Below are 23,114 nucleotides of genomic sequence, written 5' to 3'. Positions count from 1 at the left end.
CACCTACATAATATTTATTAACCCCTAAGCTGCCCCCCCAACGTCGCCGCTACCTACCTACACTTATTAACCCCTAATCTGCCGACCGGACAGCCAATTGGATCAGCCAATCAGATTGAGCTTGCATTCTATTGGCTGTTCCGATCAGCCAAAGGAATGCGAGCTCAATCTGATTGGCTGATTGGATCAGCCAATCGGATTGAACTTGAATCTGATTGTCTGATTCAATCAGCCAATCAGATTTTTCCTACCTTAATTCCGATTGGCTGATAGAATCCTTTCAGCCAATCGGAATTCGAGGGACACCATCTTGGATGACGTCACTTAAAGGAACCTTCATTCATCGGTAGTCGTCGGAAGGAAGAGGATGTTCCGCGCCGGAGGTCTTGAAGATGGAGCCGCTCCTCGTCGGATGGATGAAGATAGAAGATGCCACTTGGATGAAGATGTCTGCCGGTTTGGATGTCCTCTTCTGCCCAGATAGGATGAAGACTTCTGCCGCTACGGATGTCCTCTTTTGGTCCGTCGGTGCCCGGTTGGGTGAAGATGACTCAAGGTAGGGAGATCTTCAGGGGGTTAGTGTTAGGTTTATTTAAGGGGGTTTGGGTTAGAGTAGGGGTATGTGGGTGGTGGGTTGTAATGTTCGGGGGTGGTATTGTTTTTTTTTTTACAGGCAAAAGAGCTGATTACTTTGGGGCATGCCCCGCAAAAAGCCCTTTTAAGGGCTGGTAATAGAGCTGTTAACTTTTGTAATATAGAATAGGGTAGGGAATTTTTTTTATTTTGGGGGGCTTTTTTATTTTATTAGGGGGCTTAGAGTAGGTGTAATTAGATTAAAATTCTTGTAATATTTTTTTATTTTTTGTAATTTAGTGTTTGGTTTTTTTTGTAATTTAGTTTAGTTTATTTAATTGTATGTAATTGTAGGTAATTTATTTAATTAATTTATTGATAGTGTAGTGTTAGGTTTAATTGCAACTTAGGTTAGGATTTATTTTACAGGTAATTTTGTAATGATTTTAACTAGGTAGCTATTAAATAGTAAATAACTATTTAATAGCTATTGTACCTAGTTAAGATTAATATAAAGTTGCCTGTAAAATAAATATAAATCCTAAAATAGCTACAATATAATTATTCGTTATATTGTAGCTATATCAGGGTTTATTTTACAGGTAAGAATTAAGTTTTAAATAGGAACACTTTAGTCAATAAGAGTTAATTTATTTTGTTAGATTAAAATTATATTTACATTATGGGGGTGTTAGGGTTAGACTTAGCTTTAGGGGTTAATACATTTATTAGAGTAGCGGCGAGGTCCGGTCGGCAGATTAGGGTTTAATACTTGAAGCTAGGTGGCGGCGATGTTAAGGAGGGCAGATTAGGGGTTAATACTATTTATTATAGGGTTTGTGAGGCGGGAGTGCAGCGGTTTAGAGGTTAATAACTTTATTAGAGTAGCGGCGAGGTCTGGTTGGCAGATTAGGGGTTAATAAGTATAGGTAAGGTAGCAGCGATGTTGGGGGGGGCAGATTAGGGGTTAATAAATATAATATAGGGGTCGGCGATGTTAGGGGCAGCAGATTAGGGGTACATAGGGATAATGTAGGCTGCGGCGGTGTCCAGAGCGGAAGATTAGGGGTTAATACTTGAAGTTAGGTGGCGGCGATGTTAAGGAGGGCAGATTAGGGGTTAATACTATTTATTATAGGGTTTGTGAGGTGGGAGTGCGGCGGTTTAGGGGTTAATAACTTTATTAGAGTAGCGGCGAGGTCCGGTCGGCAGATTAGGGGTTAATAAGTGTAGGTAAGGTAGCGGTGACATGGGGGGGCAGATTAGGGGTTAATAAATCTTATGTAGGTGTCGGCAATGTTGGGGGCAGCAGATTAGGGGTACATAGGGATAATGTAGGTTGCGGCGGTGTCCAGAGCGGAAGATTAGGAGTTAATTGTGTAATGCAGGTGTCAGCGATAGCGAGGGTGGCAGATTAGGGGTTAATAAGTGTAAGGTTAGGGGTGTTTAGACTCGGGGTACATGTTAGGGTGTTAGGTGCAGACTTAGAAACTGTTTCCCCATAGGAAACAATGGGGGCTGCGTTAGAAGCTTAACGCTGCTTTTTTGCAGGTGTTAGGTTTTTTTTTCAGCTCAAACTGCCCCATTGTTTCCTATGGGGGAATCGTGCACGAGCACGTTTTTCCAGCTAGCCGCTACCGTAAGCAACGCTGGTATTGAGGGTTGAAGTGGCGGTAAATGTGCCTTTACGCTTCCTTTTTGGAGCCTAACGCAGCCCTTCAGAGAACTCTAAATACCAGTGTTGTCTTAAGGGTGCACTGGAAAAAAAAGCAGCGTTAGCTACGCGGGTCTTTACCGACAAAACTCTAATTCTAGGTGTATATTATCAGACAAATATTGTATCTTGTTCAACACGCCTCTCTTTGCAGCAGTAAATAAAAATGATTCTCATTACATACAATAGCACATTTTTGACAGTAATGAATGAGACACTCTTGACAAAGATGTACTGTGTAAGACTTCATTGGACATTGCCAATAAAACATGGCTGAGCTACTAATGGGTTAGCTGGTAATATTTTAGGCTTCTCAGTTTCTCATTAAAGGTAGGATATGAAACATTTTGGCCTAGATTTGGAGTTCGGCGGTAGCCGCAAAACCAGCGTTAGAGGCTCCTAACGCTGGTTTTGGCCGCCCCGCTGGTATTTGGAGTCAGTGATTAAAGGGTCTAACTCTCACTTTTCAGCCGCGACTTTTCCATACCGCAGATCCCCCTACGCCATTTGCGTATCCTATCTTTTCAATGGGATCTTTCTAACGCCGGTATTTAGAGTCGTTTCTGAAGTGAGCGTTAGAGCTCTAATGACAAAATTCCAGCCGCCTGAAAATAGCAGGAGTTAAGAGCTTTCTGGCTAACGCCGGTTCATAAAGCTCTTAACTACTGTACCCAAAAGTACACTAACACCATAAACTACCTATGTACCCCTAAACCGAGCTCCCCCCCACATCGCCGCCACTCGATTAAAATTTTTAACCCCTAATCTGCCGACCGCCACCTACGTTATACTTATGTACCCCTAATCTGCTGCCCCTAACCCCGCCGACCCCTGTATTACATTTATTAACCCCTAACCTGCCCCCCCACAACGTCGCCGCCAGCTACTTAAAATAATTAACCCCTAATCTTCCGACCGCAAAGCGCCGCCACCTATGTTATCCCTATGTACCCCTAATCTGCTACCCCTAACACCGCCGACCCCTATATTATATTTATTAACCCCTAATCTGCCCCCCTCAACGTCGCCGACACCTGCCTACACTTATTAACCCCTAATCTGCCGAGCGGACCTGAGCGCTACTATAATAAAGTTATTAACCCCTAACCCGCCTCACTAACCCTATCATAAATAGTATTAACCCCTAATCTGCCCTCCCTAACATCGCTGACACCTAACTTCAATTATTAACCCCTAATCTGCCGAGCGGAGCTCACCGCTACTATAATAAATTGATTAACCCCTAAAGCTAAGTCTAACCCTAACACTAACACCCCCCTAACTAATTTACATCTAACGAAATTAATTAACTCTTATTAAATAAATGATTCCTATTTAAAGCTAAATACTTACCTGTAAAATAAATCCTAATATAGCTACAATATAAATTATAATTATATTATAGCTATTTTAGGATTAATATTTATTTTACAGGCAACTTGGTATTTATTTTAACTAGGTACAATAGCTATTAAATAGTTAAGAACTATTTAATAGTTACCTAGTTAAAATAATAACAAATTTACCTGTAAAATAAATCCTAACCTAAGATATAATTAAACCTAACACTACTCTATCAATAAAATAATTAAATAAACTACCTACAATTACCTACAATTAACCAAACACTACACTATCAATAAATTAATTAAACACAATTCCTACAAATAAATACAATTAAATAAACTAGCTAAAGTACAAAAAATAAAAAAGAACTAAGTTACAAAAAAGAATAAAATATTTACAAACATAAGAAAAATATTACAACAATTTTAAACTAATTACACCTACTCTAAGCCCCCTAATAAAATAACAAAGCCCCCCAAAATAAAAAATTCCCTACCCTATTCTAAATTAAAAAAGTTACAAGCTCTTTTACCTTACCAGCCCTGAACAGGGCCCTTTGCGGGGCATGCCCCAAGGATTTCAGCTCTTTTGCCTGTAAAAAAAAACATACCATACCCCCCCCCCAACATTACAACCCACCACCCACATACCCCTAATCTAACCCAAACCCCCCTTAAATAAACCTAACACTAAGCCCCTGAAGATCTTCCTACCTTGTCTTCACCATACCAGGTTCACCGATCCGTCCTGGCTCCAACATCTTCATCCAACCCAAGCGGGGGTTGGCGATCCATCATCCGGTGCTGAAGAGGTCCAGAAGAGGCTCCAAAGTCTTCCTCCTATCCGGCAAGAAGAGGACATCCGGACCGGCAAACATCTTCTCCAAGCGGCATCTTCAATCTTCTTCCATCCGGTGCGGAGCGGGTCCATCTTGAAGCAGGCGACGCGGATCCATCCTCTTCTTCCGTTGTCTCCCGACAAATGACGGTTCCTTTAAGGGACGTCATCCAAGATGGCGTCCCTCGAATTCCGATTGGCTGATAGGATTCTATCAGCCAATCGGAATTAAGGTAGGAATTTTCTGATTGGCTGATGGAATCAGCCAATCAGAATCAAGTTCAATCCGATTGGCTGATCCAATCAGCCAATCAGATTGAGCTCGCATTCTATTGGCTGATCGGAACAGCCAATAGAATGCGAGCTCAATCTGATTGGCTGATTGGATCAGCCAATCGGATTGAACTTGATTCTGATTGGCTGATTCCATCAGCCAATCAGAAAATTCCTACCTTAATTCCGATTGGCTGATAGAATCCTATCAGCCAATCGGAATTCGAGGGACGCCATCTTGGATGACGTCCCTTAAAGGAACCGTCATTTGTCGGGAGACAACGGAAGAAGAGGATGGATCCGCGTCGCCTGCTTCAAGATGGACCCGCTCCGCACCGGATGGAAGAAGATTGAAGATGCCGCTTGGAGAAGATGTTTGCCGGTCCGGATGTCCTCTTCTTGCCGGATAGGAGGAAGACTTTGGAGCCTCTTCTGGACCTCTTCAGCACCGGATGATGGATCGCCAACCCCCGCTTGGGTTGGATGAAGATGTTGGAGCCAGGACGGATCGGTGAACCTGGTATGGTGAAGACAAGGTAGGAAGATCTTCAGGGGCTTAGTGTTAGGTTTATTTAAGGGGGGTTTGGGTTAGATTAGGGGTATGTGGGTGGTGGGTTGTAATGTTGGGGGGGGTATGGTATGTTTTTTTTTACAGGCAAAAGAGCTGAAATCCTTGGGGCATGCCCCGCAAAGGGCCCTGTTCAGGGCTGGTAAGGTAAAAGAGCTTGTAACTTTTTTAATTTAGAATAGGGTAGGGAATTTTTTATTTTTGGGGGCTTTGTTATTTTATTAGGGGGCTTAGAGTAGGTGTAATTAGTTTAAAATTGTTGTAATATTTTTCTTATGTTTGTAAATATTTTATTATTTTTTGTAACTTAGTTCTTTTTTATTTTTTGTACTTTAACTAGTTTATTTAATTGTATTTATTTGTAGGAATTGTGTTTAATTAATTTATTGATAGTGTAGTGTTAGGTTAATTGTAGGTAATTGTAGGTAGTTTATTTAATTAATTTATTGATAGGGTAGTGTTAGGTTTAATTATATCTTAGGTTAGGATTTATTTTACAGGTAAATTTGTTATTATTTTAACTAGGTAACTAATAAATAGTTCTTAACTATTTAATAGCTATTGTACCTGGTTAAAATAATTAAAAAGTTGCCTGTAAAATAAATATTAATCCTAAAATAGCTATAATGTAATTATAATTTATATTGTAGCTATATTAGGATTTATTTTACAGGTAAGTATTTAGCTTTAAATAGGAATAAGTTATTTAATAAGAGTTAATTTATTTCGTTAGATGTAAATTATATTTAACTTAGGGGGGTGTTAGTATTAGGGTTAGACTTAGCTTTAGGGGTTAATACATTTATTATAGTAGCGGTGAGGTCCGCTTGGCAGATTAGGGGTTAATAATTGAAGGTAGGTGTCGGCGATGTTAGGGAGGGCAGATTAGGGGTTAATACTATTTATGATAGGGTTAGTGAGGCGGATTAGGGGTTAATAACTTTATTATAGTAGCGCTCAGGTCCGCTCGGCAGATTAGGAGTTAATAAGTGTAGGCAGGTGTCGGCGACGTTGAGGGGGGCAGATTAGGGGTTAATAAATATAATATAGGGGTCGGCGATGTTAGGGCAGCAGATTAGGGGTACATAGGGATAACGTAGGTTGCGGCGGTTTACGGAGCGGCAGATTAGGGGTTAAAAAAAATATGCAGGGGTCAGCGATAGCGGGGCGGCAGATTAGGGGTTAATAAGTGTAAGGTTAGGGGTGTTTAGACTCGGGGTACATGTTAGAGTGTTAGGTGCAGACGTAGGAAGTGTTTCCCCATAGGAAACAATGGGGCTGCGTTAGGAGCTGAACGCTGCTTTTTTGCAGGTGTTAGGTTTTTTTTCAGCTCAAACAGTCCCATTGTTTCCTATGGGGGAATCGTGCACGAGCACGTTTTTGAGGCTGGCTGCGTCCGTAAGCAACTCTGGTATCGAGAGTTGCATTTGCGGTAAAAATGCTCTACGCTCCTTTTTTGGAGCCTAACGCAGCATTTGTTTAAACTCTCGATACCAGAGTTAAATTTATGGTGCGGCCAGAAAAAAGCCCGCGGAGCGTTAACAGCCCTTTTACCGCCAAACTCCAAATCTAGGCCTTTGTATTTATAAGATTTAGCTACAGTCTTGCAATAAATTCACCTACTGGGTGAATGTGAACATTTTTCAATATGTTAACAGCTTGTTTGCTGATATTATTTTTTTCAATAGACAAACTCCCCACTACCACTTGTACTGTTTATAGAATCCAGATATATTGGAGTACACAAGGCTTCCCACTGCCATTTTATTGCAAAACTCCTATCATTTTAAAATGCCTTAACTGATTATCTCTGCTGAGGCTAATTAGTGACAAACTTGTGTAAGGGTTAGACTTGTGAACTCTGCAGTTTACACTTCAAATTCCCAGTATTGAGAAATTCACAGTTTAAAGATTTAAAGGGACTCAAATTGTATTATTGTTTAAAAAGATAGATAATCCCTTTATTACCCATTCCCAATTTGTGCACAGCGAACATGGTTATATTAATATACTTTTAACCTCTGTGATTACCTTGTATCTAAGCCTCCTTTGACAGCCCCCTGATCACATGACATTATATTTATTATCTATTGCATTTTAGCTATCTTGTGCAGAACCCACAGGCGTGAGCACAATGTTATCTATAGGGCCCACATGAACTAGCAGTATCCTGTTGTGCAAAGCAAATAACAAAGCATGTGATTAAAAGGCTGTCTATAGTGGCAGACATTTAGAGGTATAAATGTTATAAAGTATATTAATATAACAATGTTGGTTGTGCAAAGCTGGGGAATGGGTAGTAAAGGCGTTATCTAACTTTTTAAACAATAACAATTTTAGTGTTGACTGTCCCTTTTATTTAGAAAAGAGGAGGGGGGATAATGAAAATATAATGCAAAGTTGTTAAACTATCCATATTTATATTACAATCTCAAAGTGCTTTATGCCCCTTTAAATACGAATATAATGTTTTTGGATTTAAAAAACAATATGAAACCATTTACCGGAAATCGATGATTAAAAACAAATTGCTATAGATCAATATTCTGCACAATGTTATGTAACATTCAGTAGTAAAAAGTATTTATTATAGGTTTTGCTAATTGCTAAAGTCAATGTAGTCCTACTTACCCAGTGCGTTCCAAAGTTCCCAACAATTATTGCTGGTCCGAATGATCTAGCTGGGTTCATGGAGCAGCCAGTAAAATAAATCTATTTTGCAATAGAAAAATCTGATTTTAGAATGTTTATTAGTGAGCTAGAAATAATTTTTATGCAGGATATATAGAAGCGAACTTGCTGTATAGGTTTGTGCGTATGGTGTTCAAACTAAAAAATACACATTGCAATAGATATAGTTCCTTATAAAATAATAACTTATTTGTTTAGAAAATTAATTGCTGTAAATTCTTTTAAAAACTCAATAACTTCTATGTTGCCAGATGCTACTTGTGAGTCTTTATATTATTTATTCACAAAGAACTGTTTTAACTGGCAAGAGATTTTAGGACCTTACTCTATATACTGGATTTATGGTCGCTGTGATCTAATTTTGCTCAGATTATAGTATTTTTGTCTGGGCAGCAGCAGTTGCGTCTTTTTCCTTTAGACAAATACAGCGGTGGGATCAGCAGTTTCTACAAGTGAGGTTTCTGCTTGATGGGGTTGATTATTACCAACTAGTCCTAAAGCCCGTGTATATGGGCCATTTTTTGCAGTACAGCGGTCCCACCCCTTGCTCTCTCTCTATCCCCACTCTCTTTTGCTCTCTCTTTCTGCCCTCTCTTTTGCTCTCTCTCCCCTCTCTTTTACTTTCTCTCTCCCCCCCCTCTATTTTGCTCTCGCTCTCCCCCCTCTTTTTTGCTCTCTCTCTCCCCCCTCTCTTTTGCTCTCTCTCTTCCCCCTCTCTTTTGCTTTCTCTCTCCCACCTCTCTTTTGCTCTCTCCTCCCTCTCTTTTGCTCTCTCTCCTCTCTCTTCCCCCTCTCTTTTTCTATCTCTATCCCCCCTCTCTTTTGCTCTCTCTCTCTCCCTCTGTTGCTGTCTCTCTCCCTCTATTTATCCCCCCTCTTCTGCTCTCTCTATTCCCCCTCTTTAGAGCTCTCTGTCGGCTCCGGCCATGCCCAGTCCCGCCCATGTCACACCTGGCCCCCTCTCTTTTGCTCTCTCTCTCCCCCCCTCTTTTTTGCTCTCTCTCCCCCCCCCTCTCTTTTGCTCTCTCTCTTCCCCCTCTCTTTTGCTTTCTCTCTTCCCCCTCTCTTTCGCTTTCTCTCTTCCCCCTCTCCTTTTCTCTCTCTATCCCCCCTCTCTTTTGCTCACTCTCCCCCTCTTTTGCTGTCTCTCTCCCTCTCTTGATCCCCCCTCTTCTGCTCTCTCTATTCCCCCTCTTTAGAGCTCTCTGTCAGCCCTGGCCATGCCCAGTCCCGCCCACGTCACACCCGGCACCATCCATGTCATGCCCGGCCCCGTCCATGTCACGCCCGGGCCCGCCCACGTCACGCCCGGCCACGCCCACTCCACCACATGCCAGCCAGGTCAGTTGGAAGGCCAGGTGTGTTTGTCTCTCTCCCTCTCTTTATCCCCCCTCTTCTGCTCTATCTATTCCCCCTCTTTAGAGCTCTCTGTCAGCCCTGGCCACGCCCAGTCCCGCCCACGTCACACCCCGGCCCCATCCATATCATGCACGGCCCCGTCCATGTCACGCCCGGGCCCTCCCACGTCATGCCCGCCCGGCCACGCCCACTCCACCACATGCCAGCCAGGTCAGTTGGAAGGCCAGGTGTGTTTGTCCTCGCGCGCAGTCTCTACTGCGCATGACAGCATCAGACAAACACAACTGGCCTTTTATTATATAGGATGTGGAAGTGTGGTTTCCAGGAGTCAGGTACAGTGTGGAAGTGGGCGAACTGGGTGCCCTGGAGAGACGAAAGTTACTCCTCTTGTTTTACTAGGAACAGGATAAAAGTTCAGACTTCTTAAGGACTTAGAATGTGTGAATAGCACTGCAGAGTGCTTTGCCTATGTGAGTGCTATTTTTCTGCCTTCCTCTCGATTAGTTAAACATTATTATATTATGAGGTGTCTATTTGTTTGTATTTATTTCCAGATTGTTTGATGTGGTGAGAAGCCATACCACCTTTAGAAGAGTGGCCTTGTAATAAGTTTTTTATGATCAGCCAGATACAATTTTTGTGGGTATTGTGGACTGTCACTATAAGAAAGAGCAGCTTTGGTTAAGTACACAATCTTTGTATAGCAGCACAAGATTTTGTATCTAGACCCCCTTTATCTTTTTAATGTCTAATTGAACAATCTGTTTGCTTATATGTCACCTGTCAGAAATTATACTGGGCTTGTTTTGTGTTATTGTAACGTTTTCCTTTCTCCACAGATCTAGATGTTTGAATGTCAAATGGTAAAACATATGCTGGGGAGACCACTGTACATGCAATGGTCTATAATAAACATTATGCAACATCAAATGATACTGATGGTTAAAGTGTTTGTATATTTATTTCTATTAATTAGGGCAGATCAGTTTTTTAGTGTTTTTAGTGTTAATGGCTGTCAACTACTGGGTGAAAAAGCTAAACTAGTTGACTTACCCTTAGATGATATTTGCACAATGTTTTACACATTCAAATAAACCAGATGTCATCATGTTGCCTTCAGCAAGCCAAATACTGATTTATTATACTTAAGAGACATTATCACGATTTACCTATTACATTACCTATTGTACTGGCAATTACAGTATTGCATTAAATATGACATCTTCATATATGTAATATATAGTTAATGTATCATTAGTTTATTTTTGAAGAAAACCTGCCATGTTCTGCTGTAATAAACTGAGTATTATTGTGGAAAAACTACTTACGCCAACCAGGTGACCAAGTGTAACAGAGAGGCCAATAGATATAGATGGGGATCCTACATTGTCATTTCTGCGGCTATCAGTTGATGCAAAAATACAGAGGATCAGCTGGAGAGTAAGAATGAGCTCAACAGCCACGGCTTGTCCTTCAGTAGTTTCACTGTTAAGCTTAAGTGAGACAATGATTACAAAAAATGTTAAATAACTTTGATATTGGGTCCATTTGCACCTTATATAAAGTCTATAAATAAAATAAAGCATTTTTCTTTTCACAGTTTCCAACTCATTTTTTTCATTGTCTACCAATTTACCACCTATCAAAATCTCCCAGGGAACCCATATAAAAACCTCAGTTTTCCCTTATTTTTAAATTACCTTGTCTGACCTAGTTTCCGTTGACGTGGTAAAATTTAGAAACTGGTGATAAAAACAATTGTCATAGTTTCCATTCAGGTAGTAAAGTTTGAGTCAAAGGGCACGTTTCCATTGAGGTCGTAAAGTTTGGAAACTGGTGATAAAAACATTTATCTCTATTAACTCCTTAATACCCTTAGGACATTCTATGCTGTTCTAACTGCACTCGGCTTTAACGCCCTTAGGTTGGCATACAACGTCCTAGCCTTTTGGCTAGCCTAAAGCCAAAGGCACTTCCCGAATGAGATTGCAGGATGGAGGACTGCCTAGCGTCTTAGGCACTCCCCCCAGACACGATCCTATTATTGAAATCACATGATCACATGAACGATCGTGAGATTTAAATTTTCAACTTATTTGTTTACATCGGAACTTTGTTCCGATATAGACATATAAGTCCAGCCATTAAGGGGTTCAATTCTTTGGAGAATGTTTATGTTACCACCAATTTCCAAACTTTACCACCTCAATGGAAACTAGGCCAAAGTTGGCTCAAATGTCCTTAATCAGCGAGTGCTCTATATATACTATGGGCCAGCATTCTGTGAGTTTAAAATAAAATTAACTTTACCTTTTTCATTAAAAAATATTAAAAAAAATATTAAATAGTGGTCTTTGGTGTGCATGACTGTATATTTTTAAATTAAAATATGTCTGATTAGGGGGCCTTATGGTTAGTGTATTGTAAGACTCCAAAGCTTCACAAGTAAACTCTTTCTAATCAGTGTTTGCAATAGATTTAATTTCTATATGTTCCATTTATGCATACTTTATTGGCCTTAGTAATAATTCTAAGAACAGCATCTTGGTTATTTAAAATGGACTGTAAAATAAAGAAAAATCTCACTTTCCAGTTAATAAACATTGCTTTATGACTTTGTCAGTAATGAACCCTGGATATCTGCGCTAGGGAAATTATAACGACACAATAGAGATACACTTAGCTTCATTAAGCTGGCACAAAGCTAGAAATATTAATATTCCTTTATTATCTCAATATTACTTTATTACAGAAAAAAAAACTTTTTTAATCAATTTGATGAATTATAAGAACAAAAATAAAAGTAGCACAGGTAAAGAAATAACAAGTTTGTAGTGTAAAAGGAATATGAGGAAAAAAAGAAGATAAAAAGGTGCTTTCTTATAAACTGCAAATTATTTAGACATTCCCACTTGAAATATTTGACTTATCTATGTCCAAGTAGGAAAATCTTTTCAAGGGGCATTAAATTGCAGAGTACAACTACAGTAGCATAGTTACAACACTATGGTATTGTTTTTCCTCCTGTGCCTGTAGCTCTCTTCAAAGTTGTTGTCTTATTTTACCACTTAAAATTATCAGTTAGTGAAGCTCTGAATCTTCACACTGGGTGCTGCCATCTTGGAGCTTATTTTCGTCATGCAATATGACAAATATTTTAGCCAGAGGCGTAACTAGAAACCCCAGGGCCTCGGTGCAAGAATCCATGAAGGATGCACAGTGCAGTGTGAGGCTGGTGTTAGTTACCATGCATTACTACACACACATACCTACATATAAATTGAACACATGTGTATTTAATGACTCCAAAATACCTTCATCCAGAATCCAGACACTTATTACAGGCTATAGGAAGTGTCTAGAGGCTGTTATTTCTGCTAAAGGAGGCTCTACTAAATATTATTGCAATATTTCTATTGGGGTGCCCAAATTTATGCACCTGTCTAAATTAGTTTTGATGCATATTGAATATTTTCTGCTTATCCAAAAACCTTATTTCACTACTGAAATATTAGTGTGTCCTTCAGTTATTTGATAGATCAAAATTAAATTGCTGATCCAAACACCCAATTATTTATAAATGAAAATCCTGGAAATTGTCAGGGGTGCCTAAACATTTGCATACAACTGTATACAGTATATATACAGATATTTAGACATGTATATGTAAGTATGTTAAAGCCCATTGTCTGCCTTTATTTTTAACACCTGAGACCTCATATCTTTGAGCCTTTATAACTTTTGTGTGCAATATTTTTATTTAATAATTTTTTATTAGATAATGTTATTATGAGTATAACTGTACTTTGTAATGCATTTTTTATGTGTTTTGTGAGACTTTCAGCCAGATTGCTAGTTTTGCATTATGGCTGCTCACTAATAACTTGCAAATTATTTTCACCGCTCACCTTTAATAGCTCTGCTATTACAGGTTTGCAAAAACCCGGCTTGTGTGGGCAATATGGTTGCGTTGAGCTCCATTCCGCACCCAAATACAAGCAGTGTTTTGATGTGCTCGTGTACGATTTCCCCCTAGACATAAATGGGGAGAGCCGGCTAAAAAAAAGCCTAACACCTGCAATCGCGGAGTGTAAAGCTCCGTAACGCAGCCCCATTGATGTCTATGGGGAAAGAAAATGTATGTTTAAACCTAACACCCTAACATAAACCCTGAGTCTTAACACCCCTAATCTGCTGCCCCCGACATCGCCGACACCTACATTACACTTATTAACCCCTAATCTGACGCCCCCAATGTCACCGCCACCTACCTACACGTATTAACCCCTAATCTGCCATCCCCAATGTAGCCGCCGCCTACCTACACTTATTAACCCCTAATCTGCCGCCCCCAACGTCGCAGCCACCTACATAAATTTATTAACCCCTAATCTGCCGCCACCGATGTCGCCGCCACCTACCTACACTTATTAACCCCTAATCTGACGACCCCAATGTCGTCACCACCTACATATATTTATTAACCCCTAATCTGCCGCCTTAATGTCGCCGCTGCCACTATACTAAAGTTATTAACCCCTAATCCTCTGGCCTCCCAAATCACTAACACAAAATAAATATATTAACCCCTAACGTAACGCTAAGTCTAACCCTAACCCTAACGTAACCCTAACACCCCCTAACTTTAAAATAATTAAAATAATTCTAAATAAAACTTACTATTAATAACTAAATAATTCCTATTTAAAACTAAATACTTACCTGTAAATTATACCCTAAACTATCTACAATATAACTAATAGTTACATTGGCATCTATTTAACAAGCAGTCAAACGCAAATACGCTGGAATTCCGCAGCGTATTTGTGGCGAGCCTGATTCCCCTTAGTTATCAAACCTTACAGACCAGCAAAAGTAGAATTTTGTGATGTAACATATGATCCACCGGACTCAGTCTGACACAGATCGATGCTTACGTCATTACAGATGTTCCGAATGCAAATTCGGCACAATCCGACTACTTTTGCTAGTTATCAATTTTCTACCAGGTACGCTCGCCACTATTCCGGCCCAGCGTACCTGGTATTCAATCCGCCGCACTGGAGGCGGCGGATGCCATAGGAATCAATGGGAGTCTGAAAGCAGCGAAAGCTCATGTTCGCTGCTGCCCGATATCCCATTGATTCCTATGGGAACGTTTACACCTAACACCCTAACATGTACCCCAAGTCTAAACACCCCTAATCTGCCACCCCCTACACCACCACCACCTACATTACACTTATTAACCCCTAATCTGCCCCCATACACCGCCGCCACCTACATTATACTTATTAACCCCTAATCTGCCCCCCCCCACACCGCCGCAACCTACTTTATACTTATTAACCCCTAATCTGCCCCCCCTACACCGCCGCCACCTACATTATATCTATTAACCCCTAATCTACCCCCCTACACCGCCGCCACCTACCTACATTTATTAACCCCTAATCTGCCGCCCCCAACGTCGCTGCCACTATATTACATTTATTAACCCCTAAACCTAAGTCTAACCCTAACCCTAACACCCCCTAACTTAAATATAATTTAAATAAATCTAAATAAATATTCCTAGCATTTAATAAATTATTCATATTTAAAACTAAATACTTACCTGTAAAATAAACCCTAAGATAGCTACAATATAACTAATAGTTACATTGTAGCTATCTTAGGGTTTATTTTTATTTTGCAGGCAAGTTTGTATTTATTTTAACTAGGTACAATAGTTATTAAATAGTTATTAACTATTTAATAACTTCCTAGATAAAATAAATACTAATATACCTGTAAACTAAAACCTAGCCTAAATTACAATTACACCTAACATTACACTATAATTAAATTAATTCCCTAAACTAAATACAATTAAATAAAATTAAATAAAATGATCTAAAGTACAAAAAAACCCCCACTAAATTACAGAAAATAATAAACAAATTACAAGAATTTTAAACTATTTACACCTAATCTAATCCCCTAAACAAAATAAAAAAGCCCCCCCAAAATAAAAAAGCCCTACCCTACACTAAATTACAAATAGCCGTTAAAAGAGCCTTTTGCGGGGCATTGCCCCAAAGTAATCAGCTCTTTTACCTGTAAAAAGAAATTATAAATCCCCCCAACATTAAAACCCACCACCCACACAACCAACCCTACTCTTAAACCCACCCAATCCCCCCTTAAAAAACCTAACACTAACCCCTTGAAGATCACCCTACCGTGAGAAGTCTTCACTCAACCGGGCTGAAGTCCTCAACGAAGCCGGCAGAAGTGGTCCTCCAGACGGGCAGAAGTGGTCCTCCAGATGGGCAGAAGTCTTCATCCAGATGGCATCTTCAATCTTCATCCATTTGGCGCAGAGCGGCTCCATCTTCAAGACATCCGACACGGAGCATCCTCTTCTGATGATGTCTTCTTCAACAATGACGGTTCCTTTAAGATGGCGTCCCTTCAATTCCGATTGGCTGATAGAATTCTATCAGCCAATCGGAATTAAGGTAGGAAAAATCCTATTGATTGGAACAGCCAATAGAATGCAAGCTCAATCCTATTGGCTGATTGCATTTTTTTTTTTTGTACTTTAGATAATTTTATTTAATTTTATTTAATTGTATTTAGTTTAGGGAATTAATTTAATTATAGTGTAATGTTAGGTGTAATTGTAACGTAGGTTAGGTTTTATTTTATAGGTATATTTGTATTTATTTTAACTAGGAAGTTATTAAATAGTTAATAACTATTTAATAACTATTGTACCTAGTTAAAATAAATACAAACTTGCCTATAAAATAAAAATAAACCCTAAGATAGCTACAATGTAACTATTAGTTATATTGTAGCTAGCTTAGGGTTTATTTTACAGGTATTTAGTTTTAAATAGGAATAATTTATTTAATGCTAGGAATATTTATTTAGATTTATTTAAATTATATTTAAGTTAGGGGGTGTTAGGGTTAGATTTAGCTTTAGGGGTTAATAAATTTAATATAGTGGCGGCGACATTGGGGGCGGCAGATTAGGGGTTAATAAATGTAGGTAGGTGGCGGCGGTGTAGGGGGGCATATTGGGGTTAATAAATATAATGTAGGTGGTGGCGGTGTAGGGGGCGGAAGATTAGGGGTTAATAAGTATAATGTAGGTGGTGGCAGTGTAGGGGCGGCAGATTAGGGTTAATAAGTATAATTTAGGTGGCGGTGGGCTCAGGGAGCAGCGGTTTAGGGGTTAAAAAACACTTTATTTAGTTGCGACTGGGTCCGTGAGCGCCGTTTAGGGGTTAATACATTTATTAGAGTTGTGGCGGGGTCCGGGAGTGGTGTTATAGGGGGTAAAACAGTATAGTATAGTGTGGGTGTTTAGTGACAGGGTACCAATAAAGCTGTGAAAAAGCCAAAGAGCAGCGAGATCTATGACTTTTAGTTGACAACAGTCCGCTGCTCATCGCCCCGTACTTGGTGCGCTGCTTTTTGACAGCTTTTTTGATAATTTTGGAGAACGTATTCAGGTCCGCGACAGCGATGTTAGGCAATCTTAGGCAAGCGTATTGGTGCCGTCGAATGCAAGTAAGTTGACGGCTTGATAAATAGATGCCATTGTATCTATCTTAGGTTTTATTTTTATTTCATTGCTAAGTTTGTATTTATTTTAACTAGGTAGACTAGTTAGTAAATAGAAAAATAGGGGGGATGTAAGGGCGCTCAAAGCTAAAGATACCTAATAGAAGTATGTTCCTTAAATATGTGATTGAACATAAATGTATTGCTCATAAATGTCTGATATGTAATAATAAAAATATATATGGGGGCGGAGCTATCTAGCAGCAGAGGCAGACGTGCTGGTCTGTAGCTCTCTGCACAACTTGACTATAAAACTTATATTTAGACCAGAACAGTGCTTGAATCTGGGATAAAAAGGGAGCTTTGGGTCTCTAGACTCTCTGCTACTGGGCTTGGAGCTGATAGAGCCGCGGAAGACCTCTACGAGTACAAAAATGAAAAGGATCGGAGGCGGCATTCAGATCAACTGACGCCATTTTGCCTAGCTACTTGGCAAACACATCTTAACTTTTGAAGCGATCCGTAGCCACACCGGACCTATAACATAGAGAGATAAGTACCCATGTTAATATCGGACTTCAGTTTACTACCTGGTTAAGCTGACTGCATTCTAGCCCCATTAACACACAAGACAATATTTGATCCTGCAGGCAACATGGCGGCTACTGCTATACGGAACAATACAGTACTACAATCCCTAGAGCGGGCTCTCCAACTAGTTGAATTACAACTGATTAGAGTCATTTCAGAGGAGGTACGCTGCAGATGTATTACTGCTCAGAGGGGCCCTGGATGTGCAGGAAACTACGGGACCGCAATAGATCGGGGCAATTGGGAGATCATGGAAACTCCTGAAGGTGCGGGTAGGAGAATGTGTTGCCGAGGAGGTGAAAAATCTGGTTCCTGACACATCAGCGGAATATCAGCAGAAATGGGACATGGGATATGTGATGTCCATCACAGTTGAAGCTGTTTTGGCAGATACTCCCGATGATGCGATGATAGCACCGGACACTTGTAGACCAGCTGCAGATTGGCAGAAACATAAACTGGGAAATACAATACCCAGTAGAGCTAAAGATGTGTTGGCAGATAGGTCTTATTACATAGAGGACCCAATCCCAATAGACAATTGGTGTACTTCAACGAAGGTAACAGCTATTGATCAAATCACCTTGTTACACATCCAACTCCACATATATACTTCTTTAGACAGACTCCTACAAGACGCTGCTAGATTACACCCCCGAGAATTGACATCACCCTACAGGATTTATCTGGGACATATGTTTTTCAGTACTGGGGTGGGCTAGAGGATGTCCATTACTACTGGTCTGCCCTAGGGACCCCTACCGTTAGATGGTAACATATTCATCTATTTTCCCGCTGCACATCATAGTAATTTCACCTGGAACTTTCTAAGATAACAATAATGCCGAAATCCTTAGACTCTGTACGACACATGGGACAATTATTGTATTTATGATGAGTCATGTTGCTTCTGTTATCTACTGTAGCCCAATCCGCAAGATATATATGTATAACCCACTCCCTAGGTTAAAGTTTACTCTTAACGGTAGTTTAACGTTTTCATTCAAGTAATAAGTGAAAATCTTTTTTTTTTTTTTTTTTTTTTTTTTTCTTGAGTATACCTGCCCACAGTTTAGCATATACGTTTTAAATATGTACACATGTTATTTCAGCACTAAGGGTGATTACTACATTGGTGCTAAAGTACAATTGGCCCTCTATTGTAGGATCTATAGATTGTAGGATCTATAGATTGCCCCAAAGTAATCAGCTCTTTTACCTGTAAAAAGAAATTACAAATCCCCCCAACATTAAAACCCACCACCCACACAACCAACCCTACTCTTAAACCCACCCAATCCCCCCTTAAAAAACCTAACACTAACCCCTTGAAGATCACCCTACCGTGAGAAGTCTTCACTCAACCGGGCCGAAGTCCTCAACGAAGCCGGCAGAAGTGGTCCTCCAGACGGGCAGAAGTGGTCCTCCAGATGGGCAGAAGTCTTCATCCAGATGGCATCTTCTATCTTCATCCATCTGGCGCGGAGCGGCTCCATCTTCAAGACATCCGACACGGAGCATCCTCTTCTGATGATGTCTTCTTCAACAATGACGGTTCCTTTAAGATGGTGTCCCTTCAATTCCGATTGGCTGATAGAATTCTATCAGCCAATCGGAATTAAGGTAGGAAAAATCCTATTGATTGGAACAGCCAATAGAATGCGTGCTCAATCCTATTGGCTGATTGCATTTTTTTTTTTTGTACTTTAGATAATTTTATTTAATTTTATTTAATTGTATTTAGTTTAGGGAATTAATTTAATTATAGTGTAATGTTAGGTGTAATTGTAACGTAGGTTAGGTTTTATTTTATAGGTATATTTGTATTTATTTTAACTAGGAAGTTATTAAATAGTTAATAACTATTTAATAACTATTGTACCTAGTTAAAATAAATACAAACTTGCCTATAAAATAAAAATAAACCCAAAGATAGCTACAATGTAACTATTAGTTATATTGTAGCTAGCTTAGGGTTTATTTTACAGGTATTTAGTTTTAAATAGGAATAATTTATTTAATGCTAGGAATATTTATTTAGATTTATTTAAATTATATTTAAGTTAGGGGGTGTTAGGGTTAGATTTAGCTTTAGGGGTTAATAAATTTAATATAGTGGCGGCGACATTGGGGGCGGCAGATTAGGGGTTAATAAATGTAGGTAGGTGGCGGCGGTGTAGGGGGGCATATTGGGGTTAATAAATATAATGTAGGTGGTGGCGGTGTAGGGGGCGGAAGATTAGGGGTTAATAAGTATAATGTAGGTGGTGGCAGTGTAGGGGCGGCAGATTAGGGTTAATAAGTATAATTTAGGTGGCGGTGGGCTCAGGGAGCAGCAGTTTAGGGGTTAAAAAACACTTTATTTAGTTGCGACTGGGTCCGTGAGCGCCGTTTAGGGGTTAATACATTTATTAGAGTTGTGGCGGGGTCCGGGAGTGGTGTTATAGGGGGTAAAACAGTATAGTATAGTGTGGGTGTTTAGTGACAGGGTACCAATAAAGCTGTGAAAAAGCCAAAGAGCAGCGAGATCGATGACTTTTAGTTGACAACAGTCCGCTGCTCATCGCCCCGTACTTGGTGCGCTGCTTTTTTACAGCTTTTTTGATAATTTTGGAGAACGTATTCAGGTCCGCGACAGCGATGTTAGGCAATCTTAGGCAAGCGTATTGGTGCCGTCGAATGCAAGTAAGTTGACGGCTTGATAAATAGATGCCATTGTATCTATCTTAGGTTTTATTTTTATTTCATTGCTAAGTTTGTATTTATTTTAACTAGGTAGACTAGTTAGTAAATAGAAAAATAGGGGGGATGTAAGGGCGCTCAAAGCTAAAGATACCTAATAGAAGTATGTTCCTTAAATATGTGATTGTACATAAATGTATTGCTCATAAATGTCTGATATGTAATAATAAAAATATATATGGGGGCGGAGCTAACTAGCAGCAGAGGCAGACGTGCTGGTCTGTAGCTCTCTGCACAACTTGACTATAAAACTTATATTTAGACCAGAACAGTGCTTGAATCTGGGATAAAAAGGGAGCTTTGGGTCTCTAGACTCTCTGCTACTGGGCTTGGAGCTGATAGAGCCACGGAAGACCTCTACGAGTACAATAATGAAAAGGATCGGAGGCGGCATTCAGATCAACTGACGCCATTTTGCCTAGCTACTTGGCAAACACATCTTAACTTTTGAAGCGATCCGTAGCCACACCGGACCTATAACATAGAGAGATAAGTACCCATGTTAATATCGGACTTCAGTTTACTACCTGGTTAAGCTGACTGCATTCTAGCCCCATTAACACACAAGACACTATTTGATCCTGCAGGCAACATGGCGGCTACTGCTATACGGAACAATACAGTACTACAATCCCTAGAGCGGGCTCTCCAACTAGTTGAATTACAACTGATTAGAGTCATTTCAGAGGAGGTACGCTGCAGATGTATTACTGCTCAGAGGGGCCCTGGATGTGCAGGAAACTACGGGACCGCAATAGATCGGGGCAATTGGGAGATCATGGAAACTCCTGAAGGTGCGGTAGGAGAATGTGTTGCCGAGGAGGTGAAAAATCTGGTTCCTGACACATCAGCGGAATATCAGCAGAAATGGGACATGGGATATGTGATGTCCATCACAGTTGAAGCTGTTTTGGCAGATACTCCCGATGATGCGATGATAGCACCGGACGCTTGTAGACCAGCTGCAGATTGGCAGAAACATAAACTGGGAAATACAATACCCAGTAGAGCTAAAGATGTGTTGGCAGATAGGTCTTATTACATAGAGGACCCAATCCCAATAGACAATTGGTGTACTTCAATGAAGGTAACAGCTATTGATCAAATCACCTTGTTACACATCCAACTCCACATATATACTTCTTTAGACAGACTCCTACAAGACGCTGCTAGATTACACCCCCGAGAATTGACATCACCCTACAGGATTTATCTGGGACATATGTTTTTCAGTACTGGGGTGGGCTAGAGGATGTCCATTACTACTGGTCTGCCCTAGGGACCCCTACCGTTAGATGGTAACATATTCATCTATTTTCCCGCTGCACATCATAGTAATTTCACCTGGAACTTTCTAAGATAACAATAATGCCGAAATCCTTAGACTCTGTACGACACATGGGACAATTATTGTATTTATGATGAGTCATGTTGCTTCTGTTATCTACTGTAGCCCAATCCGCAAGATATATATGTATAACCCACTCCCTAGGTTAAAGTTTACTCTTAACGGTAGTTTAACGTTTTCATTCAAGTAATAAGTGAAAATCTTTTTTTTTTTTCTTGAGTATACCTGCCCACAGTTTAGCATATACGTTTTAAATATGTACACATGTTATTTCAGCACTAAGGGCGATTACTACATTGGTGCTAAAGTACAATTGGCCCTCTATTGTAGGATCTATAGATTGAATGTTAGTCTTAATATAACGCATTCCAGCAGGTTTCCTTCTGCTTATATAGGATTGTTTTATATGATATATTACTCTATCTGTCTAAGGTGGTGGTTATATAGATATTTTCCATGCGGCCAAAACTATTATTATTTCGATAGCCCCAATATAGTACTGGTGATCAGACACCGCAGTGCTTCCCTAGATATGCTTATAGTTTGCTCCCTAGCGGCAGTGTGCTAGCTTATGTTTATTCTATTGTAGACTTGGTAATGATATAAGGTTTCATGATATGCTATGTCATGTACTCCAGATATAGAGCATCTGCATAGGTTATTGTTTCTCTATACTACCAGATAGAAACCCCAGACTTAACCTGTCTGCATAATAACATTACAGCAAGGATGATTTTGTGTGGTTAACTATGATGCTGCCAGCGGCCGGGGCAGTGGATCCCTTATAAGCCTTTTTGCTGTTGACAGGTCCTATATGTTAAGTTCGGAGAAAGCTGTGCAGTTTTATAGCATTGTGAAATGACAGAAATAGTCACAAATTAATAGATATTGCTGTTGTTAGTGAAATGAATAATGATGATCATAATTGGACATTTCTTAGCATTCACCCCCCCAGAACTGGTTCATGTCCAAGTCTAATTTCTCTTTTGTTTTGTGTTAATAGACCCCGCCTGCCCCTCCTAAGGGAGCTTATCCTCTAAGCGTTTACATGCCTGCCTTTTAACTAGTACTGAGCTAAGGAATCTATCTAAGGTCAGACTCTCCTGATTGGGGGAGATTTAAATGCTACTATATATGTACTCTTAGTACTGGTCCAGGTCCAACTTTACTATCTACTACTTTTTGTTCTTGGTTTGTTTATATATTACTAGGCTCCGCCCTCCCCTTTTGGAGCTTATTTATTAAGCTAAGGGACACAGATCCCATCGATTACCCCCTATAAACAACATAAGAGTCCTTCATTATAGTTATGGTTGATAATCTTTTCTATAATATATGTACATGGTTATAGTTTGGAGGACCCAAAAAGGGCCCTATATGCTGTTAATCTAAAAAAACATGAGGTCAGTATTTTTGTTCGTTAACCACACAAGAAGCATTGCAATTTTATATATTATCTTTGATTATTGGTTCTATAACACCTATTGTTTTTGAAATGTAAATTTCCATTAA

The 23,114-nt window shown here is 39.8% G+C and overlaps 1 protein-coding gene across 1 annotated transcript in view; it reads right to left on the bottom strand.

The window, feature by feature from the left end:
• Positions 1-23,114, bottom strand: part of LOC128652069 (aquaporin-5-like) — a 101,981-nt gene that overhangs the window by 4,852 nt on the left and 74,015 nt on the right. Inside the window, exons 2-3 of the mRNA XM_053705019.1 lie at positions 10,691-10,855; positions 7,944-8,024 (exon numbers count right to left, since the gene is read on the bottom strand). Of these exons, the coding sequence (XP_053560994.1) occupies positions 7,944-8,024; positions 10,691-10,855 (246 nt within the window). The remainder of the gene's footprint in view (positions 1-7,943; positions 8,025-10,690; positions 10,856-23,114) is intronic.

This window comes from Bombina bombina, chromosome 3 (assembly GCF_027579735.1).
Source record: "Bombina bombina isolate aBomBom1 chromosome 3, aBomBom1.pri, whole genome shotgun sequence".
Taxonomy (NCBI): Eukaryota; Metazoa; Chordata; class Amphibia; order Anura; family Bombinatoridae; genus Bombina; species Bombina bombina.
The sequence above is the reverse complement of the archived record's forward strand: the minus strand, read 5'-3'. Positions and strand labels throughout refer to the sequence as shown.